Genomic DNA, 23,560 nt, shown 5'->3' on the forward strand with positions numbered 1-23,560 from the left:
AGCAGTGTCCAGTAGTTTACAAAGAGCCACTTCTGTTAGAGCTCAGGATTCTTAAATTCTCTGAAAGCAAATACTTTATCCTAATACTATTATTTAGACGAAGTCAACATTTTTGCTTCTGGGAAAAGAAAAAAAAGAAGTGCACTTATTAAGCACTTGTTATTGAGCTGAAAAGAGCACACTTTTGTCACTTTCTTAAATTCTTTCATTTAATTTACACACCGATCCAGTAAGGTAGGTATTGTTTTCCCCATTTTACAAGTGAGGAAATTGAGGTTTAGAAAGGTGAAATAACTCACCCAGGTTACGTAGAGGTTAAATAACTTGTCTTGAAAGCAAAACTAGTTTGAGCAGAGTTGTGACAAATCCAGATGTGACTGACTCCAAAATCCACATTCTTTCCATGACACCAAGATGTTGCAAGATATTTATCTTTGTATTGCTTATACTTACATCATCACTTTAGCCTCTTCAATGAAATCCTCTTCAGACATGGAGCCTTCGTTGATGGCCTTGATAGCTACCTGGATATGTGCTCGCCATTTACCTAAATGGACAACCCCAAACTGACCGCTTCCAATCTCCTTTACAAAAGCCAACTCGGACGGATCTATCTCCCACTTTTCTGAAAAGTAGAAAATCCATATTACAAGGAGAGAAAAGCATGTTACAATTGATTTTAGAGCTAGAAAAGATTTAAGAGTTATCTAGACCTATTCTCTTCTTTTACGAAGAGGTTAAAAAATGTATACCTGAGGGGAGAGGACTTGTAACCATTTTCAATATACTTGTCATAGCTTTTATGTGAAACTCCAGAATTCAAGTTTACAATACAAACTTACTTGGAGAAGTATTATGGATTTCAAAATATGATTTGTTTTTCCAGAGATACCCATGATGAAACACAGTTCTGTGCCTTTCTAGATGAAACCTACCAAAACTAGACCCGAGACCTAAAATATTTACATCCCAAGTCTGTTTTTGTCCTGGTGAGTAAATTTGTGAGGCAGATAAAATTTGGGCTCTCCTCCCCCGATTCCAGTTTCTCCTACTGCCCACTCCCCTTCCTAAAGGGGCTTTTCTGCCTTAGAGAATTCTCCTTAGGGAAAAGTCTAACCAATTCATTTAATAAATATACCCAATATTAGGATTCTAACCCACATAAATCTAAGTGTATGTCTGAAGTGAAATATGCATTACTATCTGTTTCTCATCCTATAGAAACAAGTCAGGGTGGGAAACTGTTTTTAAAATAACCCTCTGGAAAACTCTGAGAAGTATCAAATCTTGATTTTTTTCATATCTCCTTTTATATAGCAATACCACCATCTACTGGATACTTATAATAATGCATTTAAAAGAATCATAAGGGCAGATAGCCCCCTTGTAGTAGCTTTGCAAAGTACTACTCCCCATCCCAATAGTAGGTGTGTTTTAAAAGTACCGTGGGAGAACATATTCATGACCTTGGGGTTGTCACTGATCTATTCAACATAATATAACCACAAAGGAAAATATTCATAAAATTACACTTCAAAATATTCTGTTCATCAAATATAACTTTTTAAGAGAGTGAAAAGTTAAGCCATAGACTGGAAGAAGATATTTCTAAAACATGTAACCAACAAAGACTTCCTATTCGTAATAAAAATAAATCAATTAGAAGAGGCAGATAATCCTATTTTTAAGGATTAAAAAACTTGAATAGAATATTTTCTCACAAAAAAGAGAATACTCAAATGGCCACTAAACCTATGAAAAGTCGATCAGCATAATTAGTCATCAGGGAATTGCACATTTAAACCATAAGGAGATACCACTATACACTCATCAGATTGGCTAAAGTGGAAACAACAAAATAAAAACAAACAAACAAATATGAGAATACCAAATATTGGCAAGGGAAAAGGCGTGGAGCAGCTGAACCTCCATACACTGTTGATGGAAATGTGATTTGGTTAAGCACTTTGGGAAACTGACAACATCTGAGTGCATACCTCATGGCTCAGAAATTCTGCTCTTAAGTATATAGTCAACAGTGGAGCATAAATGTGTGCTGAGCTTCATCAAAAGCTATACAAGAATATTTAGAACAACATTATTTATGAGACAAAAATTGGTTAAAACACAAATGGCCATCTAAAAAAAAAGATGGGTAAATCCACTGTGGTATAGTCATGCAAGGCAGTACCACATCACAATGAAAATGATCCAACCATACCCAACGCCGTGTGTGAATTGACACATGGAATGAAGCGAGAAAGAAGCCAGACACACAAAACTGCACAATATCCAATTCCGTTTATATAGTCAAAATCAGGCAAAACTAATTGAGCTATAGACATGAATTGTGTGCACTGTTCTGGAAGTTTAAAAAAAATGAGTTTATTTTTTAAAAATTAAACAGGACCATGCTTAAATTGCTAAAAATGGAACTTTCATTATATGTGTGTGTGTGTGTGTGTGTGTGTACACACACACATTTATATATATATTATATACATATATATATATACATGTAATATATATATATATAGTATTTATAGGGCAGAGAAGTAATAAAGAATTTAAAGAACGTGGAGGGAACTTGGGGTAAATTCTTTACTGGATTTGATATTTTACTTCAGCATGTGTGCATACTTTACCATAGCTAAAACCAGCTGTGGCTGGCAAACAACTGCCCATCAATCCAACTGGGTAGCGGAGACGGGCCATGAGACCTGGGGAGAAAGAGAAATTGGTGTTTCAAGTCTAGTTACTAATATAAAAGAAAAAAAACAAATATACTAGAAAAGACAGTACTATTGTTTAAATCAATTAGTTAGTCTGATTGCTTATTTTTCCCATTGGAAAAACTGTTTTTCATACAATAGTATATGCTCATTAACACAAATTTTAAAACACAACACCAATAGTGTTTAAGTATAACCATTTCCCCCTCCTACATTTTAAGAGTAGTTTATTTTTTTAATATCATGGTAAGGTAAGCTATGTTTCTTCTGATTGGGCCAACGTGCAGTACTCTATACAATTTAGCACAACAAACATTTATTATTTATTTAATTAATTAATATTTTTTGAAGGGCTGGAAATGGCCAAGCATTATCTAGATGGTGGGAGACAGCAGTGAATAAGACAGTGACGGACCCTGCTCTCATGGAGTTTCCATTTTATTGAGGAAAGAGAAAATAAACAAGTACATACACACACAAGAAAAAGCAGGAGACAATGAGTGGAAGGAAGAGTAGAAAAAATACAGCTGCACTAGCATGGGTGCTCAGGGAAGGCCTTTCTGACAAGATGACAGCTATGCTGATGTTGACTAACAAGTAGCCATCTTACAAAGATCAGGAGGAAGAACATTCCAGGCAAATAGAACAGCATGTGCAAAAGCTGAAAGATAGAAATAAGCTTGGCCAATATGAGAACAGAAAGAAGCATTGGTAAGTGCCTACTGTGTGCAAGACACTCTCCTAGGTAGATTCCAAAGGTTCCAGAGATCAAAAGATGAATAAATGAGGACTCTGCCCACAAGGCTCCATCTCAGGGAAGAAGGACAGGCAGAGAGAGACAATTACAATGTAAAAGGAATAAGTCCTGTACTGGAGGTATGCAAGGTGCTCTGGGACACAGAGGAAGAGCTCCTCATACATTGTTAATCAAAGAAGCCTTCTGGGAGGAAATGATACCTGAGATGAATCTGACCAATGAAGCTAACCCATGAGGAGAAACTATAAAGGACATTCTAGGCAGAGGTGACAGCAAGAGATGATACTTAGAGATGTGAAGCATGATAGGCTATTTGAGCAAAAAGCAAGAGGTAGAAAGGGCATGAAATTGTACTTGAGTGGTTAGTAGTTCTTGGTTATGATGGGCCTTATAAGCCACTCTATGGAGTATCACATTTTCCTGCAGGTGAGAGGGAACCATTGAAAGGTCCCAAATAAGGGAGTGGTGTGCTCAGATTTACATTTTTGATAGATCATTCTGGCTTTAACATAGAGGATGGATTGAGGGGAAGGTCACATCATGGACAACAAATCCAGTTAAGAGGCCACTGCAGTTGTCCAAGTGAGCAATGATTAGGATAAGGTAGGAAGAAGCAGAGACCTATATGAGACATACTTAGAATAGGAAATTAATTGCACTTGATAACTGATCAGAAGTTTAGATGCTAAGAAAAATAGAAGCATCTAGTGTGACCCCTATGTTTCAAGCCCCTGTAATTAGTGGAATGATGACACAATTATCTGAGAAAGACAACAGGAAGAGGAGTAAGTTTGGAGGGAGCATAGTGGTATAACATGAAAAGTTTCATTTCATCATTGAAGTTCAGGGCTTGTGGGGTTACAAGTACCTATGTCTATCAGGCAGAAGAATTATGCAAAGGGAAACATCTCAGGTGAGAAGAGAAATGATCAGGGATGGATCCCCAAAGAATACCAATATTTAAGGGAAGGGTAGAAGTAGGACCCATTGGGAAGGCCCATAAGGAAGATCTGAGTTAAAGAAGACCAAGAAAAGGTGGTATTGAAACATCTAGGGAGCGGAGAAGTTCAAGGGCTGACACTGCCAAATGTAGCAGAGAGGACTTAAAAATATGAGAACCAGAAAATACCACCATATGAATCAATATGGTGGTCATTGGTGAACCATAGGTCAATGGAGGCTGGAGCCAGATTGCAGACATTTAAAAAGCAAAGAGAAGTGAGCAAATAGAGACACTGAATACGGACACATTTTTCGAAAAGTATGATTTAAACAAGCTATGTCTAAAGGAAGAAAAGACCAAGGGACAGCTTTGTTCTTGTTTTTCGAATAAAAACATCTGAAGTGTGTTTGCAGGCTAAAGGGAGGTCAGAAGAAATGGAAGAGATAAGGAGAGAAAAGAAGAATAGATAGTGGTTGGTCCCAATGGAGGATACAAGACCACAGGTTTGGTGTTGCCACTACTGGACGGAATGAGGTGTGGGCGTGAGCATGGCCTCAAGAGGACAAGATTGAGGTAGCTTATGCCTTGGTGGCTTCAATTGTCTTAATGAATATGCAGCTAGGAGATTTGCTGATAAAGCAACGGGTAATATTAGAAAAGAGGTCTTGAGGAGAATAATAAAAATCTGAATAGAGAACAGGAAAGGATGTTTACCAGTGACTCTGAAGACCTAGTTGAAGTCAGAGCCTTCATCGAGGTGGGTTTCTATCATGCATGATCCAAATAAGCATAAAAAGGAATTTCCTTAAGATCCTAAACACTTTTCTTCTAACTTCAAAGTTTTTAATTGTTGAACATTTTTCTCTATGAATTACTACAAATGATTTAGTGATAGTCTATCCCTCTGACAGAAAAAAGTCTGTAACTCTCTGCATTGTCATTACTTGTGTTAAAGAGACAAACTGTCAGGAGCTAAATTCACCAGAAGTCAAAAAATGGACAGGATAGTCATAGGTTTTGATTCACCACCTCTTCTTAAACTGGACCCTCCAAAATAGCCTCCAATGTCATAATTTGCCTCTTTCTGGAGGTGATGACAGTAGTCTAATACAGACTCTGGATTTAATAGGTTTGGCTCCGATGGTTTCAAAGATTTCTGTGAGTTCAAATCTCAGCACAGATACTTATTAATTATGTGGCCTTGAGCAAGTTATCTCACAACTCATGCCTCAGTTTTCTCATCTGTAAGATGGAAATATCAACAGCACCTACCTCATAGATTGCTCGGAAGATTAAGTAAATAAATACACATAAAAGCACTCAGAACAGGGTCTGGCCCAAAGTAAGTCTTCAGTAAATGTCAGCTATTTCTGGGTCCCATGTCTTTCTTACATCCCTCTTTCTTGTTGCTGTATTTCTTTTCTACTTTTTCTCCCTAATAAATAGCAACCATAGTTTGAAGTTTTTAGCCCCCGTTTCTCATTCTTTTTATTGTTTGACCCAGTTTTTTATTTTAAAAGTTATCTGTATGGTATTTTACATATTATAAGAATAACTTATTTATATTTTTGTTTTGTTTTGTTTTATTTTTTACACCTACAGTACCTGGTCTTCCTAGGTGGTCTCCCATCCAAGTATTAACCAGGCCCAACCCTGCTTAGCTTCCAAGATCAAACGGGATCGGGCTTATTCAGGGTGGCATTAACTTATTTATATTGTAATAAAAAAATTAAATGTTAAAGCAACTTATAAAGTAGAAAATGAAAGCTTCCCTTACTCCCCTCCCTTGTCTCATTCTCCAGAAGTAAACATTAATAGTATGTAGTCTGCTATAATCTTATTAGTTTAAAAATTGTTACCTAAACATCAACAGTGTTTTTCTATGCATACATAGATGTGTGAATGCGTGTTTTTTCAAAAGTGGGACTATATGCTAAGTATACAACTTTGTGCTTTTTTTTACTAAACAACTTATCACTAACATCTTTTCAGGCCAGCACATCTTAATCTACCTCAGTATTTTTTTTTTAGCCTCACCACCATAACCACTCTGTTTTTTAAATTGTGACTTTGAAGGAAGGAAAAAGAGAAGTGAAGAAAAAAACTCAGAGCAGATTTCTTGATTCAGAAATCACAAACGGGTTCTCCCTGGTCCCCTCAGAGGTTGCTACTTCCTCCCTAACTAAACGTCCTTGACTATCTGGAATAACCGTGTGAACTCATCCCATACATGGCTAAAAATTTCCTTGGATTTATTCCTGATATTTAGAACAAATGTAATGGAAAAGTGGCCGGTTTCTAAAAGGGATTTTTTGGTCAACACGACTTTTCATGAGAGAAACCTTAAAAAGTACCATATGACAAGAAGTCAAAACAATGTGAAAAGATACAGTGGGTTCCAAATTCTATAATGCTGAGGTGAGAGGAATTCCCCATGGCAAAGGCCAGAGATGTCATTGTAATTTTGATGGAACTTTCTGGAATCCTGTATCTTTCCATAGATAATAAGTTTGCACGAATGGCAATTACTAAAAATAACAGCTGGGGAAGGGGATTAAATATGCCTCTGGCATATTTAGACCAAATTGTAACTGTTGAAAACCTGTCCTGTGTAACCTTTTCTGTTCTCCAAACAAGAAAGAACAAAGAATGAAAGTCATAAGGGTAATTTTCTATTGTAATTATCTAAAGTAGAGAGAAAATTTATGGGAGCAAAGAGAAGAAAGTGTGATTATTTAGGACATTCCAAATCTTAATAAATTTAGCCCTATGTAAATTTCAAGAACAAACATATAATGACTAAATGGCCTTTTGCTTCTGTCATTTATCATTTTTCTAACCTGGCAGAAATGTAAAAAGTCAACCTATTGTTTATTTCCAACTAGAAAAAAAGCATCAATGAGGAGGAGAACCGTTCAGAAGCAGATTGTATTTCAAGTTCTTAAACATTTTTACAGGAATATTTGCTCCCGTTAAGTGTCTTAGATCCAAGTTGCATTGTCCATCTAGAGCCTGGCTCCTTGTGTTGAAGTGCCTGACTTACCGGCTGCATTGTGCTGGTGATACCAGATCAACTCAGGGATTGATTGAAAGAGGTGTCTTTCAGCCACATACCACTGTCCTGAGTCATTCTTTTTAATCTGATAATGTTTGATGGTAGCCTCCATACTTCTACAATCAATAAAATATGGATTTAGTAAACAAACAAAAGATCACTTTGGAACTAAGTCAATTCATTAAGCAACAGGCCTCCATCTCTAAAACTGTTATCCTAGAAGCAGTACACACTGAAGAGTGAATTAGATTAAATTAAACAGGTGCCTCACCGTCCCAGGAAAGTTCCTCAGCTGTCTTACTGGGGCTTTAGATTTAAACATAACTTCAGCCAAAGTTGTCTAGGTGGCAAGTCCAGTGTCCAAAATAGTAGAGCTCATACGGGACACATAAGAGTTTATTGACTATCAAGCATTAGTTAAGTAAATGAACAAATGTACTGTTAGGAGCGTGAGGAGATGCGAGTCAAAGAAGGGAGGAAAACCATTATAGGGTGTATTGATGAGCAGTTTTTTATGGACAACTGGGGCTTAATCCCTCCAGGATGTGGAACACACCTCAGAACTGTCCCACTAAAGTGTGAGAAAGCTGAGGTGTTTATCCACCAACTCTTTCTCCTCATTGATGGAGGATTGCTCCTAGGATGCTAATTCTCAGGCACTTCCAGCCTAGCCATGGGGACCAGGAGTTCTCTCATCCAGAGAACATCCTCAGGCAGAAAGACACAGGAAGCTTTCTGAGTGCAGGAGAACTTTCTGCAGGTAAACCCCAGGATAGACTAAGAGATATGAGGAAAACATCACCAACCTTGCTACAACTAATCTAACCTCCGCACTTGATGGTTGAGAAAAGGAGATGAGAGGTTAAGTAACATCCAATGCCACATTAGGGAAACAACTTGAACTGGTCAGTTGTCCTAACTTTCAGTTCAGCAATATTCTCCCTATGCTAGGCTCTCACTTACATTCTCTATGTGATGGTGTCTCCATAAAAAGGATTGTCCCAGGGATTGTTATATCTAAAGTGACCAAAATCACAATTGCTTACCTCCTATCTCTTATAAACACAGAAATAGTGTAGGATCCCAAATGTCTTGAATCTCTGACAATAAATGCACCTTCTTTCGACTGCAAAACAATTCATTCATTGTACAAATTTATTCCTTATTAAAAAGAAGACAAATCTATATCTCAGTAATGAAACCCCAAAGGCATATTGACTTACTATAAAAGGATGAGATTGTTTCTACAAGTACAGATTTAGAAACAATACCTATAAGATAAAATATAATTAGGACAAGAATTTATAATATATGAGTATTTTAAAACTTTGTCCCCAATTTTTCTAAGAAACATTTTACATTTGACAATCTCGTATTCTACCATTTAGTTATTTTTCTTATATTGATCAAGATAATAGATAGATAGCTAATGAATAGGAAGAACTCTGAGACAGACAGGATTGTACTTTGAAAGGAAAGAAAGTGGCAGGTGTGGGGTGAGGGAGGCAGTAAGAAGTACAACTGGAATTGGGGGTGGGGAGAAACCATCATGATAAGGATGGAGAATAGATTTGGGGGAGTCTGGAAAGAAGAACAAGGAGAGCCATTTTAGTTGCTCTACGGGTTTGGGGGAGACAAAAAGAGAAATGGCAGGAGGGAAGAATATTATAATAATTTTGAGGTCAGGTTATGAATCGGTCCCCATTGACATTCTTTGAGAAATCTCAATAAAGCTCTGAATTGCTTTCAAATAATCTTAAATGTTGAACTGTTTTAGTTTTTGTTTGATATTTTAAAAATGCTTCAGCTTTAATAAGTATAGGTAAACTTGTGAAGAGAAAACTATCTCAGAATCTTGTCAAACCCATGAAAATTTACACCTATGAAGTGCTGATAAGGTGCTGAGAACTGCATGGCCCAAACAGCGAGGTCTGATCCTCAAGGAGAACGAAGCATGAAGCAGTCTTATCCTTTTCTCCCAGATGCTTACCATGAGACAAGCTCATTTTCTGGACAAATTTTCTAACTAAAGAATCTCTTACAGCCATTTTAAATGACAAAAATCTAGCTTCCATTGAATTCCTACCATGGGCAAGGATTGTGTGCCATACCGTAGGGGACACGAGATGTAAAATACACAGATGTAAAAAGCAAAGGCATGGTAAGTATATGCATATGTGTATGTGTATGTATGTGTACATGTATGTATACATATAAGTGTATATAACATGCATGTAATAAAGTTGAATATGTAGTGATCTCTTTTAAAGCTTCAAAGTAGGAAGAGTACAAACAACATTTGTAACAAAGCAATACAACTAAAAATTAATAACAAACTCCAAAGTAAAAAGCCTCTACCACCTATAAATTTTAAAGTTCTCTTTTGTAAAACTCAAGGAAATTTAAATAAAAATAAAAAATATCTAGAAAATAGTAAGGAAACACTATGTGTCAGAACCTCTGTTTAGAAGTAAATTCGTAGTCCTTTTACTTATGTCAATAAAAGGAATGCAAATAAGTATATCCAACTCAAGAAGTTAGGAGAAGAGTGATAAAACAAACTTAGGTAAAGTAGAAGAAAGAAATCAATAAAGACAAAAGCTTAAAACAGCGAATTATTTTCATAATAATTTAAATTATTTAAATAACAAAAATACAATATATTACAGCTAGTAATTAAACAAAATATAATACATCTAGTAATTAAAATTCAAAACCTGGTTGCCTAGGAAAAAACGATTTAACAGATAACTTGATAATTAACCTAATTAATAATAAGGAAAATCTATCCAAAAATAAATCAGAGGGACTCAGAAAAAAAATTAAGAATTTCTTTGATGCTCTACAATAAATTCAAAAACTTCAATAAAATGGGTAATTAACTAGCAAAACATAAATGTATGAAAATTGTATGAAATTCATTGTATGTATGAAATGTATGTATGTATGAAATGTATGTATGTATGAAAATTCATTCCAGAAGAGCTAAAATCTTAATGGACCTATTGAACAGAAAAAGATAGCTTGCAGAAAAGGAAATACAAATATATAAAATTTAATATATAAAAAGATGCTTAACATCCCCAGAATAAGAGAAATGAAAATGAAATCTACATTGAGATGAGCTATCAGACAGCCAAGTTTCAAAGATTTCATTAAAACACTTGCTGGAAAGGTTTTGAGGAAATAGGCACACTCTCACATTTCTAGTAGGTATAGAAATTGCTATAGAAGACATGGTAATATCTATCAAAATTAGAAATGTACATTCACTTCAACCCAGAATTTTCACCTTTGGGGATGTATCCTACAAATACACTCACAGAAATGGGAAAAGAAAGTGTTAGGTTACCTATGACAGCACTGTTTTAATAGCAAGAGACTGTATACTACTTACATTTCCATAAAGAAGGATTGGCTAAATAAATTGTGATACATCCAAACTAAGAAATACTATGTAGGTGTAAATTGAGTAAGGACACATTTTGGGTAGTGATGTGGAAAGATTCCCAATATACATTATTAAGTGAAAAAAAGTATTGCACAGAAGAGTATTATATTATGTCATCATTTGTGTAAAAATAACAAAAAACATACTGGCTGGTGTAGGTGCTAAATAAAGGTCACAAAATAAACTAATAATCGTAGTTTGTCTTGAGAAGGAGAATTGAGGGCTTGGAAACAAGGATGAAAGAAAACTTTAAAACCTTTGATTTTTGAGTCATATGAATATATTGACTATGAAAATATGAAATAAATAAAAATTATAAGATATTTCTATAAATAAGTTATGCAAGAAATTTGAAAATAAATATAAATAGGCAATTGTCTAGGTAAATATAAATTATCCAACATCACAAAAGAAAAAATTAAATCAGTAATCAAAGATCTACCTATTTGAAAAAGCGGTATGTCCAGTCTATTTTACAAGAGATATATTTAACCTTCAAGGATCAAATAACCTCTATCTAATATCAACTATCCCAGAGGTTGGAAAAAAAGACAAAGTCGCATTCTCCAACTTATTGTATAATGCTAATTTAACCTTTATACTAAAACTACACAAAGAAAATGGAAAATTAGAAGCCAGGTTCACTCTGAACATCACAAGACAAAAGCTAAATAAAATATTAAGAAACCCAAATCAGCAATATATACTTTAAATGCCTATGACCAAGGAGAATTTGGCCCAAGCATATTTTAAAAAGTAAAAATTAGAAAATATGTAAAATGCAAAAAAATTTTAAGATATATAGAAAAAATATGTATACATACACACACTTTTGACAGATTGAAAACCTGAATGTGAAAAGTAAATCTTTAAAATATTTAAAGGAAAAGATAAAATCCCTTTATTACTTTGGGAGAAAGGCAAATTTCTTATAGTAAACAAAAAAGCAGAGCTCATAAAGAAAAATATTGAGAAATTTTATATTAACATTTTTTTAATTCTATATCAGAAAAGAAAACAGTATAAAGTTTTCTAAAAAGCAAGATACCAGAAGAATATAGTTTTAACACCTGACAAGACTGGTATTCAGAATATATTTTTAAAATATATATTAATCAGTTAAAAGGCAAACATTATAAAAAAATGAGCAAAGAATATTAACAGGCATGGAACAGCAGAGAAACCCCAACTGCCCAATAGTCACATGAAAAGTTACTCAGTCAAAATGTTTATCAAGGAAATGCACATTTTAAAATATATATAAAGTTTCTCACTCAATGAATTGAAAAAATATGAAACTACCAACTGCTGGCAAGAATGTAAGAAGTCATTTTCTCATTCCCTGTAAAAGTATAAACTAGTACAAGTACTTTGAATCACGATTTGAAAATATCTAGTAATTGTAAATGTGCACATACCATCTGCCCAGACCATTACATTTCTGGGTAATACGGAAAGAAACCCTTGCCCCTGTGTAGCGAATGACATGCACAGGATGTTCTTTGCAAAACTATTTATAATAGTAAGAAATCAGAAACAATTTGAATGTTTATCAATAGTAAAATGAATATGTTTGGGCATATTCATATAATAAAACACTAGGCAGCAGTTAAAGGAATATGTTTGAATGAAATTGAAAATATAATATTTAATTTGTAAAAACTCAACATTCTTATGATCTTTATGTCAAATATTAAAATATATACAATAACACTATAGGCTGTTTACATACATATAAATGATAAAAAAACATAAACCGGAACAAAATGGAACATGCCCTCCTATGATTGCCACTGGGGAGTAGAGAGGGATAAGAAAGATGAGAGGATGTGTGTAGCTGCCTGTAACGTATTTCATTAAGGAATGTTATGACCAAATGTCACTACATATTTGTGATATCTGGGTTATGGGTATGCAGGAGGACTGTTATATAATCCCCTGTTCTAGTCTCTGTGGCAAAGTCAGACCCTCGCCCAGTTCAGGCTTCCTCTCAGATGCAGAACCTCTCGTGCTGAAACTGCACAGCCCAGTGATTCTGGCCATGATACCTGTGACCAACTTCCTTACTGTAAAGCTACTTCTGAACTTCCCTTCTCCAGTTCTGCCTGCCTGTCATAACATCTGGACCTAAAGACTACTTTACAGAAGGCCACCTGCTGTCATCATGCCAAGCAGATACCACATTTGCTGGCATGCTCCCTTTCCTCCTGGCCAGCGAAGCCTGACCTCCATCTGCCACTGCCACCTGAGTCTGGGTCTGTGTCACTCGTGCTCTGTCTATACCCAGCTTAACTGGACCTGCCCTCTGTCCTGAGCCGTTACTGGCATTGAGATTTTAGTTACAGAACTGATTCGTTCTCACTTATGTTTCTATATTTCCTCAACATCAGACAGCAGTGATGACACACATACCTCTTACCTAGTTTCTAGTTTTGACTCTATATTTACCCACAGTTAATATTTACCGTCACTTGGAAATTTAAACTATATGCAGTTTTGTTTTGTTTTGATCTAAATGAGCAGTTTTGATCTGAGCTTGATATTTTGGCTACATTACTCTTCCCTTTGTTCCCAAAGAACAAAAAAAAGTGCAGCATCGTGTATTTTTCTATAATTTGTGTTTTTAACAAGCCTAAGCTAAACTCATGAGGATAGAGTGCGTATTTGGCACTGATGCAAAGGTATATGGGCAATTCAAATATAGCTCTACTGGCAGAATATACTTCGAAGTAAATGATGGAGTTTTCGTATATTGGAGTTGAAATCATTTCAGGAGAAATACATTTCTGAAATTATGATGAAAATCAATGGAAAACATGATCTGATACAAAGGCATTTAGTTTACAATTTATCAGAAAATGTGTAGTTGAGATGAAAATATAATAATATTTTAGAACTAAAAATAACAGAAAATAATAAACATTTTAGTTGGATAAAGACTTTATAATGTAACTCTCTGAGAAATTTTGAAAATATTCACAGATTTATTCATGAATAAATTAAATTACCTCTTGTCTCAAAAGACGTTCTGCCTGATTTCTGGTAATGCTTCTATGGTACCACCTGTAAAAGCAATAAAAATAATTTCTAAATTTTATATTTCTTTTTTTTTTCCCAGAAAGAAACCTGCTCTATTTTCTTTGTTTTTAAGAACTTACTTCGGAATCAATTTTAGAAAACCGAACATTTTTTAATTTGGATAAACAATAATGTGCTAAGTATCTTAATTTAGTAGTTTTATTAGTTGTAATATCTAGTTTATTCTATCGCATCTCAATTTAGCTTTCTGACACACACTTAGTATAAAATTTGAACAACTTAAGCTCCTGAAAATTTCCATGAAAGGTGTGTGGTTAAGAAGTCATCTTCAATAAACATACTACTAAGTTTTGATACTTGCTTTTTTCTTTCTTTTCAGGAATTTCCTATTTGCATGGTTTTATATGTGCTATGGTCCCTTTCCAAAATTAAAACCCACTCTAACTTATACAATTCACCTAAGTATGTTAACCTGTAGTGAAGTTAGCAGTTTAGTAGAGTAAATGGAACAAACAATATATAACCCTCTCCGGCCTCATTTCTCCCCATTCTCCCCTCACTCACTAAGCGTTAGCCACTTGAGATTCTTTCCTTCCTCAAATTCACCAAGCCCTTTTCTGCCCCTGATCAGGACATTACCTCTGCATGAAACATGTCATTATAAGACTTTAGAATACCAGAAGTACATACAATCATCATAATTAAATATTATAATTTAAATATATAATTCGGTATGACAATACCTAGTCAGTAGACAAATGTTGTATAGGAAAGAGAGAGAAAATGATAGGACAAAGGAGAGAGGAGAAAAAAAATGGAAAAACTTCATTTCAAAACAATATTTTTAAAAGGAGTTAATCTAATACTACCAGAATACTATTTTTATGCACAGTGGAAGGAAGAATGCATGTATAACCACGCACCGAGTCACAGTAAGTGGGCCAGATGGTGCTCCATGAAACTCATGCCTGACTTTGAATATGGAAATCTCTATTATGTGGGCTTCTCCTAACTTACGGTAGCACAAAGCTGCCACTAAATTAGAAGAGTCAGGATTCAAATGAAGATTGAAAAAAAAAAAATGCCCTCAAAATGAACATGAACCTTTAAAAAGGTGAACCATAGAGAATAAGGAATGATTATAGATGATTCTAGATAAAGTAATATGACTACTTCTCGCTGGTGGGAACAAGAGTAACTGTAATGTTCAACTGTGAATATCATTCAGTACTCTTAAATGAATGTTCATATTGGAGGAGAGAATTTCAAGATGAGTCTGAGACTTGCTGAAGAAAGAAGAAATTCTTTCAAAGTAACAGGCAGAATTAAAGACACAGGATACCAGTTTAAAGAGGCTCCCACTAGCTAAGTTGTGAAATATGGGTACTTAAAGGAGACTAATGATTATAGCTCACTAAAATATGTTGAATCTGTGAAAATTCAAGACTGCATAATGATACTTCAAACAGGGAAAAGTTAAAATAAATTGCATTTTTTTCTAAATGTTTTCACCTGCTATCACATCAGTGCTAATTTTGTTGCTTTGTATTTATTTTAGTGATAAATAATATAAGTAAATATATTATTTTTGTTTAAATATAAATTAAAAATCTATGTGTTTACGTCATTAGAATGACTTCAAAACAGTAACTGAAGAGCCAGATAGAAGTATATGATGAATTACTTCAAACAGGGAAAAGTTAAAATAAATTGCATTTTTTTCTAAATGTTTTCACCTGCTATCACATCAGTGCTAATTTTGTTGCTTTGTATTTATTTTAGTGATAAATAATATAAGTAAATATATTATTTTTGTTTAAATATAAATTAAAAATCTATGTGTTTACGTCATTAGAATGACTTCAAAACAGTAACTGAAGAGCCAGATAGAAGTATATGATGAATCCAGGATTCTTTAAAATAATGCAGAATTCCATCAGGCAGGAGTGAGATTGTATGAATGCAACTTAGGGAGGTTGGGGCATGGTATTTCATAAATTAAATCAGATAGTAAAAGAGTTTTTTTTTTTTTAATAAGTAAGGCTACAATCCTTATACCTAGACAACCCTAATTATAAAACTAATACTGAAAGCTGTGGACACAGGACTAGGGTGGGACATCCATTGATGTATAAAAAAAGAATCCGACATATCCAGCTATGGTACAAACATCTCGTGTTTCTGTAAGCCTCAGGTCCCATGCCCCGGGCTTAAATTGCTGATCAATAAGCAACAGTATTGTGGTCTTGACTTTTCAATCTAGGAACCTTATTAGATCTGACAAGGTAAATCTGCTTCTCTTAGTAACTTTCTAACCTTGAAAAGATTAAGCATTTAATGTAGAGATAATGAGATAAATCAGATTCATACTTCGGTAAAGTTCAGAATAATCAATATATTTGATATTTAAAATATCTATAATTTTAATAGAATCTAGCATGTTAGGTCTTTGGCTCTAGTTTAAAATTTATAATTAATCCTAAACTTATTATTTCAAGTTTAATAAAATTTGAGTAATATTTAAAACATGTATATGGTTAAGAGAACTGGATTTACCACATAAGTTTATTAGATTTCCAGGATCATGTAAAGATTTACAAAGGGCTATTACAATTGTAAATTTGCCCTGTCAGGCACGTGAAGTACTTAAGAAGAAAATTAATTCAGTTTATTAATGAAGTTAAATGTTTCAGAAAATCTAATTAACCGAGCTTGTAAACAGGACCGATTGTTTAAGGACATTTAGTATATTGAGTTTGAATTAAAGTAATTGTTCATATTCCTTTTAGATTTATAAATAATATGTCAAGATTTACAAGTTAAATAATTTTTACATTGTACTGTTGATAATTGGATATTAATTTAAAACCAAAGTACCCATGAATAGTTCTCTGTATAAACATTCCCCTGAGATGTCAGAAGTCCACACTCACATAGCATTCCTTCCCCCCATCAGCAACCTGACTACCTCCTACCACCTTTAGGCCTCAAGTCACCGCCTCAGAAAGGTCTTCCCCAACCTAATACCCTCGGCTAAATTATATTCCCTTCCCCATGTTTTCTCTGCGTCCCATACTGTTCCTTCAGAACACCACAATTTAAAATTATATACTTATTTGTGAAATTGGGAGTTTAATGTTTATTTCCCCGTGAAGATGTAAGTGTCATGAAAACAGAGACTGCTTCTGTGTGCTCCATGTCCTATCTCCAGTGTCCAGAACAGCTACTCCAAGCCTAGCCTAAAAACGGGCAACAACGAGCAAAGTAATTATGAAAAGGAGGAAAGGAACATTGCTAGTTAGTGAGCGTCTACTCACTAACTACCAGATACTGGAAAATCCAAACTAAGGTTATGATAAGAGGGAAACGTCTTATTTTTCTAATTTTTTTTAGTAGCTTCTCAAATAAAACTTCCCTGACCTGGACTTCAAAGAGACCTGTTTGTGTTGGGCAGCTTCAGCAGAAAATGGTGTTGAGCCGGCGGTCCCCCCGCCCACCGCCCACGCCCACATCATCCTGAGTAACTGTAGACAGCTGTGGGAGTGGGTTCTGAGGAAGGCAGGTTCGGCCCTCTAAGGGCTTTGTTTTACTGCGCGGAGACTGGAATCTTGGAGCAGAGCTAAAGGACTCAGGTCAGGAAAGGGGGTGTGAGAGGCTGAACTAAGGAGGAGAGAAGAGAGATAAGGCCCTGTAATGGAGCTGAGGAAGAGTGACTTGGGAGAGAGAACAGAAATAGCTAATAAAAAAGTCAAGTAAAATTATGTAGAGATGTCTGTCCTGTGGTCATCTCCCTTCCAATGAAGTCTACATTATTCACCAATGCTTTTAGAATTGGATTTGTTTTAGGGGAGGGATATGCTGAGTCTGGCTTCCAGATGGGCTTAAATTAGTAGCAAAGCAGGCCAAGGGGCCTCTCTAATTCAATTTATATTTGCAGCCTGGTTTTCAGAGAAGCACCTCACTTAATGCCTCAACTCACTTCACCGACCGCCACCTGCTGGAAGCGTATGCTAATTTTAAAACAAGTATCTAAGTCAGGGGGAGGGGACTCAAGGGCTCAAACTATAAACCCAAGTTTATAAAAGACGGGACTACTCGCAGCTCTGCCACTCTCTACCTATAAATTAATAGCTCAACCTTAATTTACGATCTGAAGAATGAGGGGCTAAAAAGGTTATTGCTAAAAATCTCCTCTGTCTTCCAAATCTATAATTATAACGAAAATAGATTTCTAAGCAGGACTCTAGTGAACATGCCAAAAGTTCTTGCAAACTACAGCACTAGCCTAGTTCTCCTCTTCAGCTATTCCTAAAACATTTTGAAACATGAGCCAAAATACAGTAATGTGTCTATATATTAAATCCAATTTATCATTCATTGAAATTTTTATGTCATTTAAAAAATAATTTTCCATTTAGGACAGTAAAACAAGTGCAAGACAAGTGTTTGGTTTCATGTTGTCACAGTTTAAAAAAAAAACTGGCTATACAAACGAAACAAAAATAAGTGTAAGATAAAGAAGTTTCTGATTCAACTATTGAAAGACCTCTTAAACTAGAGGTGTCAAATGTGTTATTTTCTATTCCTTTTACAGACCAAAAACAGTTTCTATGCTTATAAGCTGCCAAAATGTACCTGATTTTCATAGATTAACCATAGGGCATATTTTGGAGGAGACTTACTCATATATTTCTAAATTGGTTACTTTGTTTTCAGTCACGTAGTTGCTTGGGATTAAGCCTTCATTCCTACAACAAAAGACAAAGCAAAAATCAAATCAAAATGCTTGATGTTTTTGTGGCATTATCATGGCAACGATCCTTTTAAAACATCAAGAAAGTAGAGGGAATCAAATTCATTTCACCAATTAAGCTGTTAAAAGAAGAAAAAAAGTTTTTCATTTCTACATTCAACTGAAATCTGTATAATAAATACTAAGATTCTGACTTATAATGTGAGTAGTTTAAGATGTTTTATGACACCTGAATCTTCTAAGAAAAGGCCTTTATATGACCACTGGGTTGAGCGACTAGGTTGAGTACACAGCAGTTACAAAAACACTAGCTTAATTCTTTTTAATTACTGCACAGTGTTTCACAGAGTAGATGTTCTAGTTTAGCCATGCCCCTATTACAGCAATACAGAAAAGAAACCTTTGAACATGCCTTCTTGTGCACAAGCAGTATTTCTCTAAGACAGATACCAAGCAGGGAAATTGTTAGGTCACTGAATATGGGCATCATTTAGTAGACATAGCATCTTGCCCTTCAAGGAAAATATACCAGTTTACACACCTATCGGTAAGGTAGAGGTTTCTCTTTTCCTACACCTTCGCCAACATTTGAAATTACGGAAAGATCCCCAAGACATATTATTGAGAAATAAAGGCAAGTGGCAGAACAATGCATAAAATATGGTAAGATTTAGGTAAATTAAATCTGCAAACAGTCCCATATATTTCAATGTGTGTATGAAAGGGCATTGAAAATGATCTAGAGGGGCACTCACTAAATGAATAATGGTACTTTTGAGAAAGAGATTGGGTTTAGAGGTAGTGGTAAAGCAGAATTTTGGCATTATTTATATATTTGTAGATTATAAAAACCTATATTGTCATTAACTTTGAAGTTAAAAAATAATTGTGTGTGTGGTTTTTTTAGGTCTGAGTCATGCCAATAGATCACCTGCAGGGGTGGCTAATTACAATTATACAGTCCTGAACCTACTAATACCTCTTTTCCCACTACAAAGTCTCCATCACATGTTGAGTCTAAGAACTGGTAAGAGAGCCAAATCATCAGGAAAACATAAAGTAAGAGGTATGTAATGTAGATACTTCTAATACTTAGATATTTACAATCTCCAAATCTTGACAAAGATCAGAAATCAATGCTAGCATTCTTTCCCAGGGAGCCCAGAATCTCCTCAGAATTCTTCTCTACTCAGGACTCTAGTCAGGCCTGAATAATTTATTGCAACTGACACAATGAAGTCTGTTTGCAACCCAGGGTCTTTTTTCCTTTCCTGTTTAAGTCGGCACCTACTTCCAAAACTAGTCATTACAGAAATATGAAAATGAGTAAGATATTGTTTCTGTTCCTAGCTTAGAGCTTAAGAGGAAAAAAAAAGTCAAATTTCCAAAGAAAGTATAAATCTGAATAAGAGCCTATATGTTTGGAATTATTATTCCCATTTTACAAATAAGGGATTGAAAATAGAACTACCATATGATCCAGCAATTCTACTTTTGATTATTTATCTGAAAAAAAAAATGAAAACACTAACTCTAAGATCTAGGCACCCCATGTTCATTGCAGCATTATTTACAATAGCCAAGAGATGAAAATGACCTAAGTATCTATCAATGAGTAAACAGATAAAGAAAATAGGGTACAAACATACAATGAAATATTATTCGGCCATAAAAGAGGATTAAATCTTACCACTTGTGACAACATGAATGGAACTTGAGGGCATTATGCTAAGTGAAATAAGTGAGACAACGGAAAATGATACTATATGAGCTCACTTAAATGTTGGATCTGAAAAAAGTTTTAAAAAGCTTGTCGATACAGAGAACAGATAGTGATTGCCAGAGATGGGGGAGAGAAGAGGGCCAGACTGGGTGAAGGGAGTTAAAAGATATAAACTTCCAATTACAAAATAAATAAGTCATGGGGATGTAATGCACAGCATGGTGACTATAGTTAATAATGTTTCAAATATTGCATTTTTGAAAGTTGCTAAGAAACTCAATCTTAAAAATTCTCATCACAAGAAAAAAGTTTGGTAACTATGTATGGTGACTTATTGTGGTAATCATTTCTCAAATATTGAATCATTATGTTGTATACCTAAAACTAATAATATAATGTTATATGTCAATTATACCTCAATTAAAAAAAAAGAAAAAAATGGAAACTCTGAGAGGGTAAGTAACTTACCCAAAGGAAACACAAAAATAAGTGGCAGCATGGGGATGTGAAGCCAGGTGTATCTACTTCTGAGAGTCTGTCTGAAGTCTCAGTGCTAAAATGCCCTTTCATACAGATGGGGAGACATAGGGAAGAGGTTCAATTTCACGTAGAAGGAGGAGTTATAAACCTGGAGAAATGGAGCCACTAAACAGTCTTCTTTACGCCTCAGAAGTCTTCAGATGATAAAAGAAGAGGAGGAATTTGATAAGCCACCAGTCTTACCCCAAATGGTCTCTTGCCTTCCACCAGTGAGTATTATACTTCTCCAGTATTAGATATTCCTCTGCTCTCTTTAATGCTAAATCACAGGGCTCTCTGGGCAGAAAATCATACAGTGCCTTGACTCGGATCTTTTCTTCAGCAACCTCAGAGGATGGGAGGGGAGGCAGCGGCTTGCGTTTTGATGGTTGCACACGGCCCCTGTTGGACTGTAAAAACCAATAAGGGAATAGTTGTACTATTGCTTTAGTAACCTGTACTAGTAAAAGGGAGGCATGCAGCACGTTTGCCTGCTGCCTCACTTCTCCCGTCCAGCTGCACCGGAGCAGAAGCCAGGGTGGGATAAACGTAGGAAACGACCAACTATAAAACAACTTTCGGATCCAACAACACACTTATCATTTTGTACATTTTTCAAGATCACAAATTATGTTGCTTGTGTTACATTGCATTTTGTTTTTCAGGTCACAAGTCTTAAATCTTGATTTTCTTCCCAATAGTTCCACTTCGTCTCAAGGGTTTTTCTCTCTTGAAAAAAGAAAAGCAGCCCTCTCTCTAACATGCTATAAGCTTGTGTTTGGGTTTGCCACACTTTCTAAGAACACTATTTCTCCCAACACTGAAATGAAAGTTAATCCTGGCTTCAAAATGGCAACAGCCAGAATACTTTTTTTTCCTTTTCACTGTCCGGTTTCAAGTTCTTCCAAAATAGAGCAGAGCAGGCTATGTTAATTGGTCCTTTTCACTTTTGCTTTCTTCTAGAACATTCATTCGTTAAAAGTTTATCAAGCACTTATTATGTCCCAAGCACAATGCCAGGCTCTGGGCATGGCAGCAAACAGTACCTCATGGAGTGTAGACCCTAAAAATGCAAGCTTTCTCTGCCCTCCCCGCTAAAAATGTTACTTACTTGCTTCTTACTTGGCAGTTCACTGAACCATGGCCTGCGATGCTGAGTGTATTTTTCCGAAAGTTCTTCATCTTTGCTCAGGTTTATTTGCGTTCTCACTTGTCTGATATTGAAAAATAGGCATGTTACAAATGACTATTCGTATTCAAGTTATCTAAAAATTCAGTAGATTATCATAAAACAAGTAGAAAAATCCAGGTCTCTTTCCAAAGGCTTTTTTAATTTATAAAAGTAACTCCATTTTCTTTGGCAAGTTACTCTCTCACAACCTAATTTTTCTTGGGAACTAGAGATGCTAAGAGTATATAGAGTTGTTATGAAATAAAATTAAGAAAACATACGTCACATGCCCTAACTGGTGCATATTAAGGACATAAAGTTATAATCATGATGATGAAAAACTCTGTGTTAGGCACAGTGTGCATCACTTTGCATGCATTATCTCCTTTCATGGTGTCTAGTGTGATAAGTAGACATGTTGCAGTGATGAAGAACATGAGTTTGAATCCCAACTCTACCATTTCATAGCATGGCTTTGGGTAAGCATTGTAACCTCTCTAAGCCTCAATTTCCTCATCCATAATAGGGGGATCGTAAAAAAAAAAAAAAAACACACATAGCTAGTTTTGAGAGTTACTTGAGCTAATAAACGCAAATCTCATAGCACATTCTGATATGTGGGACACTCTCATTAAATGTCAGCTGTTACTATTATCATGGCATCTTGGATTTTATTCTTATACAATCATTTGCTGGGCACCAAAGTGTAAGACACGCTGATGGTTTTGAGGAGATAATCAAATAAATAAGACAGAAATCTTGCCCTTAAAGGGTAAAAATTACAGAGTGGAATGCAGTCATATAAATAGCATACATGAAATAAATAAATAGAGAACCAAGCCACATGCTTTGGGAGCACAATCCAAGGAGCAATTAAACCCAAGAGGATCAAGGAAGGATCACAGAAAACCTAACATTCGACCTATGGTTTTAAATGAATTGGCATTCAACAGGGAGAAAATGGGAGAAGGGGTTTCTAGGCAAAGGTAACAGCAGATACAAAGAGAAACAGAGACTCAATCAACAATAAAGAAACTGAATGAATTCATTTCCAAGAAGTTGCCCTTGGAAAATAAACTTACCGCTTCTGCACGGAACAACAACAGCAGCAACAGAAAATCGACTGGATGGTATTATCTGAAAAGCAGAGCATTCTCAGCTGTTAGAAAGCCATAGGTCCATGATATTGGATAGATGAAGCTGGTGATGCTATTCCAAAAGAGGAAATCCCCAAGGGCGAAAGTAATAGGAATTATTACAAAGCATATGCAAAGTCTTGACCATGACCTCCTTCTCTAGTGGAAGATGAAAACCTGTCGCTAAAGCAAAAGTATGTCACTGGCACCCCGATCAATGTGGTTTCCCTTCTCAGGCTCTTCTCCCCAGGTCTGGTTTATGCATTTCCTCCATCTGCAAA

General features: G+C 35.3%; 1 protein-coding gene and 1 pseudogene across 1 annotated transcript in view; both read right to left on the reverse strand.

The window, feature by feature from the left end:
* The window catches only part of TXK (TXK tyrosine kinase), a 35,284-nt gene extending 11,988 nt beyond the window's left edge, over positions 1–23,296 (reverse strand). The window contains exons 1-9 of the mRNA XM_006922482.3: positions 23,226–23,296; positions 22,084–22,186; positions 21,177–21,382; positions 18,660–18,725; positions 13,947–14,001; positions 8,534–8,613; positions 7,476–7,603; positions 2,646–2,720; positions 454–625 (exon numbers count right to left, since the gene is read on the reverse strand). Coding sequence (XP_006922544.1) covers positions 454–625; positions 2,646–2,720; positions 7,476–7,603; positions 8,534–8,613; positions 13,947–14,001; positions 18,660–18,725; positions 21,177–21,382; positions 22,084–22,186; positions 23,226–23,296 — 956 coding nt within the window. The remainder of the gene's footprint in view (positions 1–453; positions 626–2,645; positions 2,721–7,475; positions 7,604–8,533; positions 8,614–13,946; positions 14,002–18,659; positions 18,726–21,176; positions 21,383–22,083; positions 22,187–23,225) is intronic.
* Positions 6,026–6,144, reverse strand: LOC112471546 (annotated as a pseudogene).
* Positions 23,297–23,560: the final 264 nt, after the last annotated feature.

This window comes from Pteropus alecto, unplaced genomic scaffold (genome assembly GCF_000325575.1).
Source record: "Pteropus alecto unplaced genomic scaffold, ASM32557v1 scaffold57, whole genome shotgun sequence".
Lineage (NCBI taxonomy): Eukaryota > Metazoa > Chordata > Mammalia > Chiroptera > Pteropodidae > Pteropus > Pteropus alecto.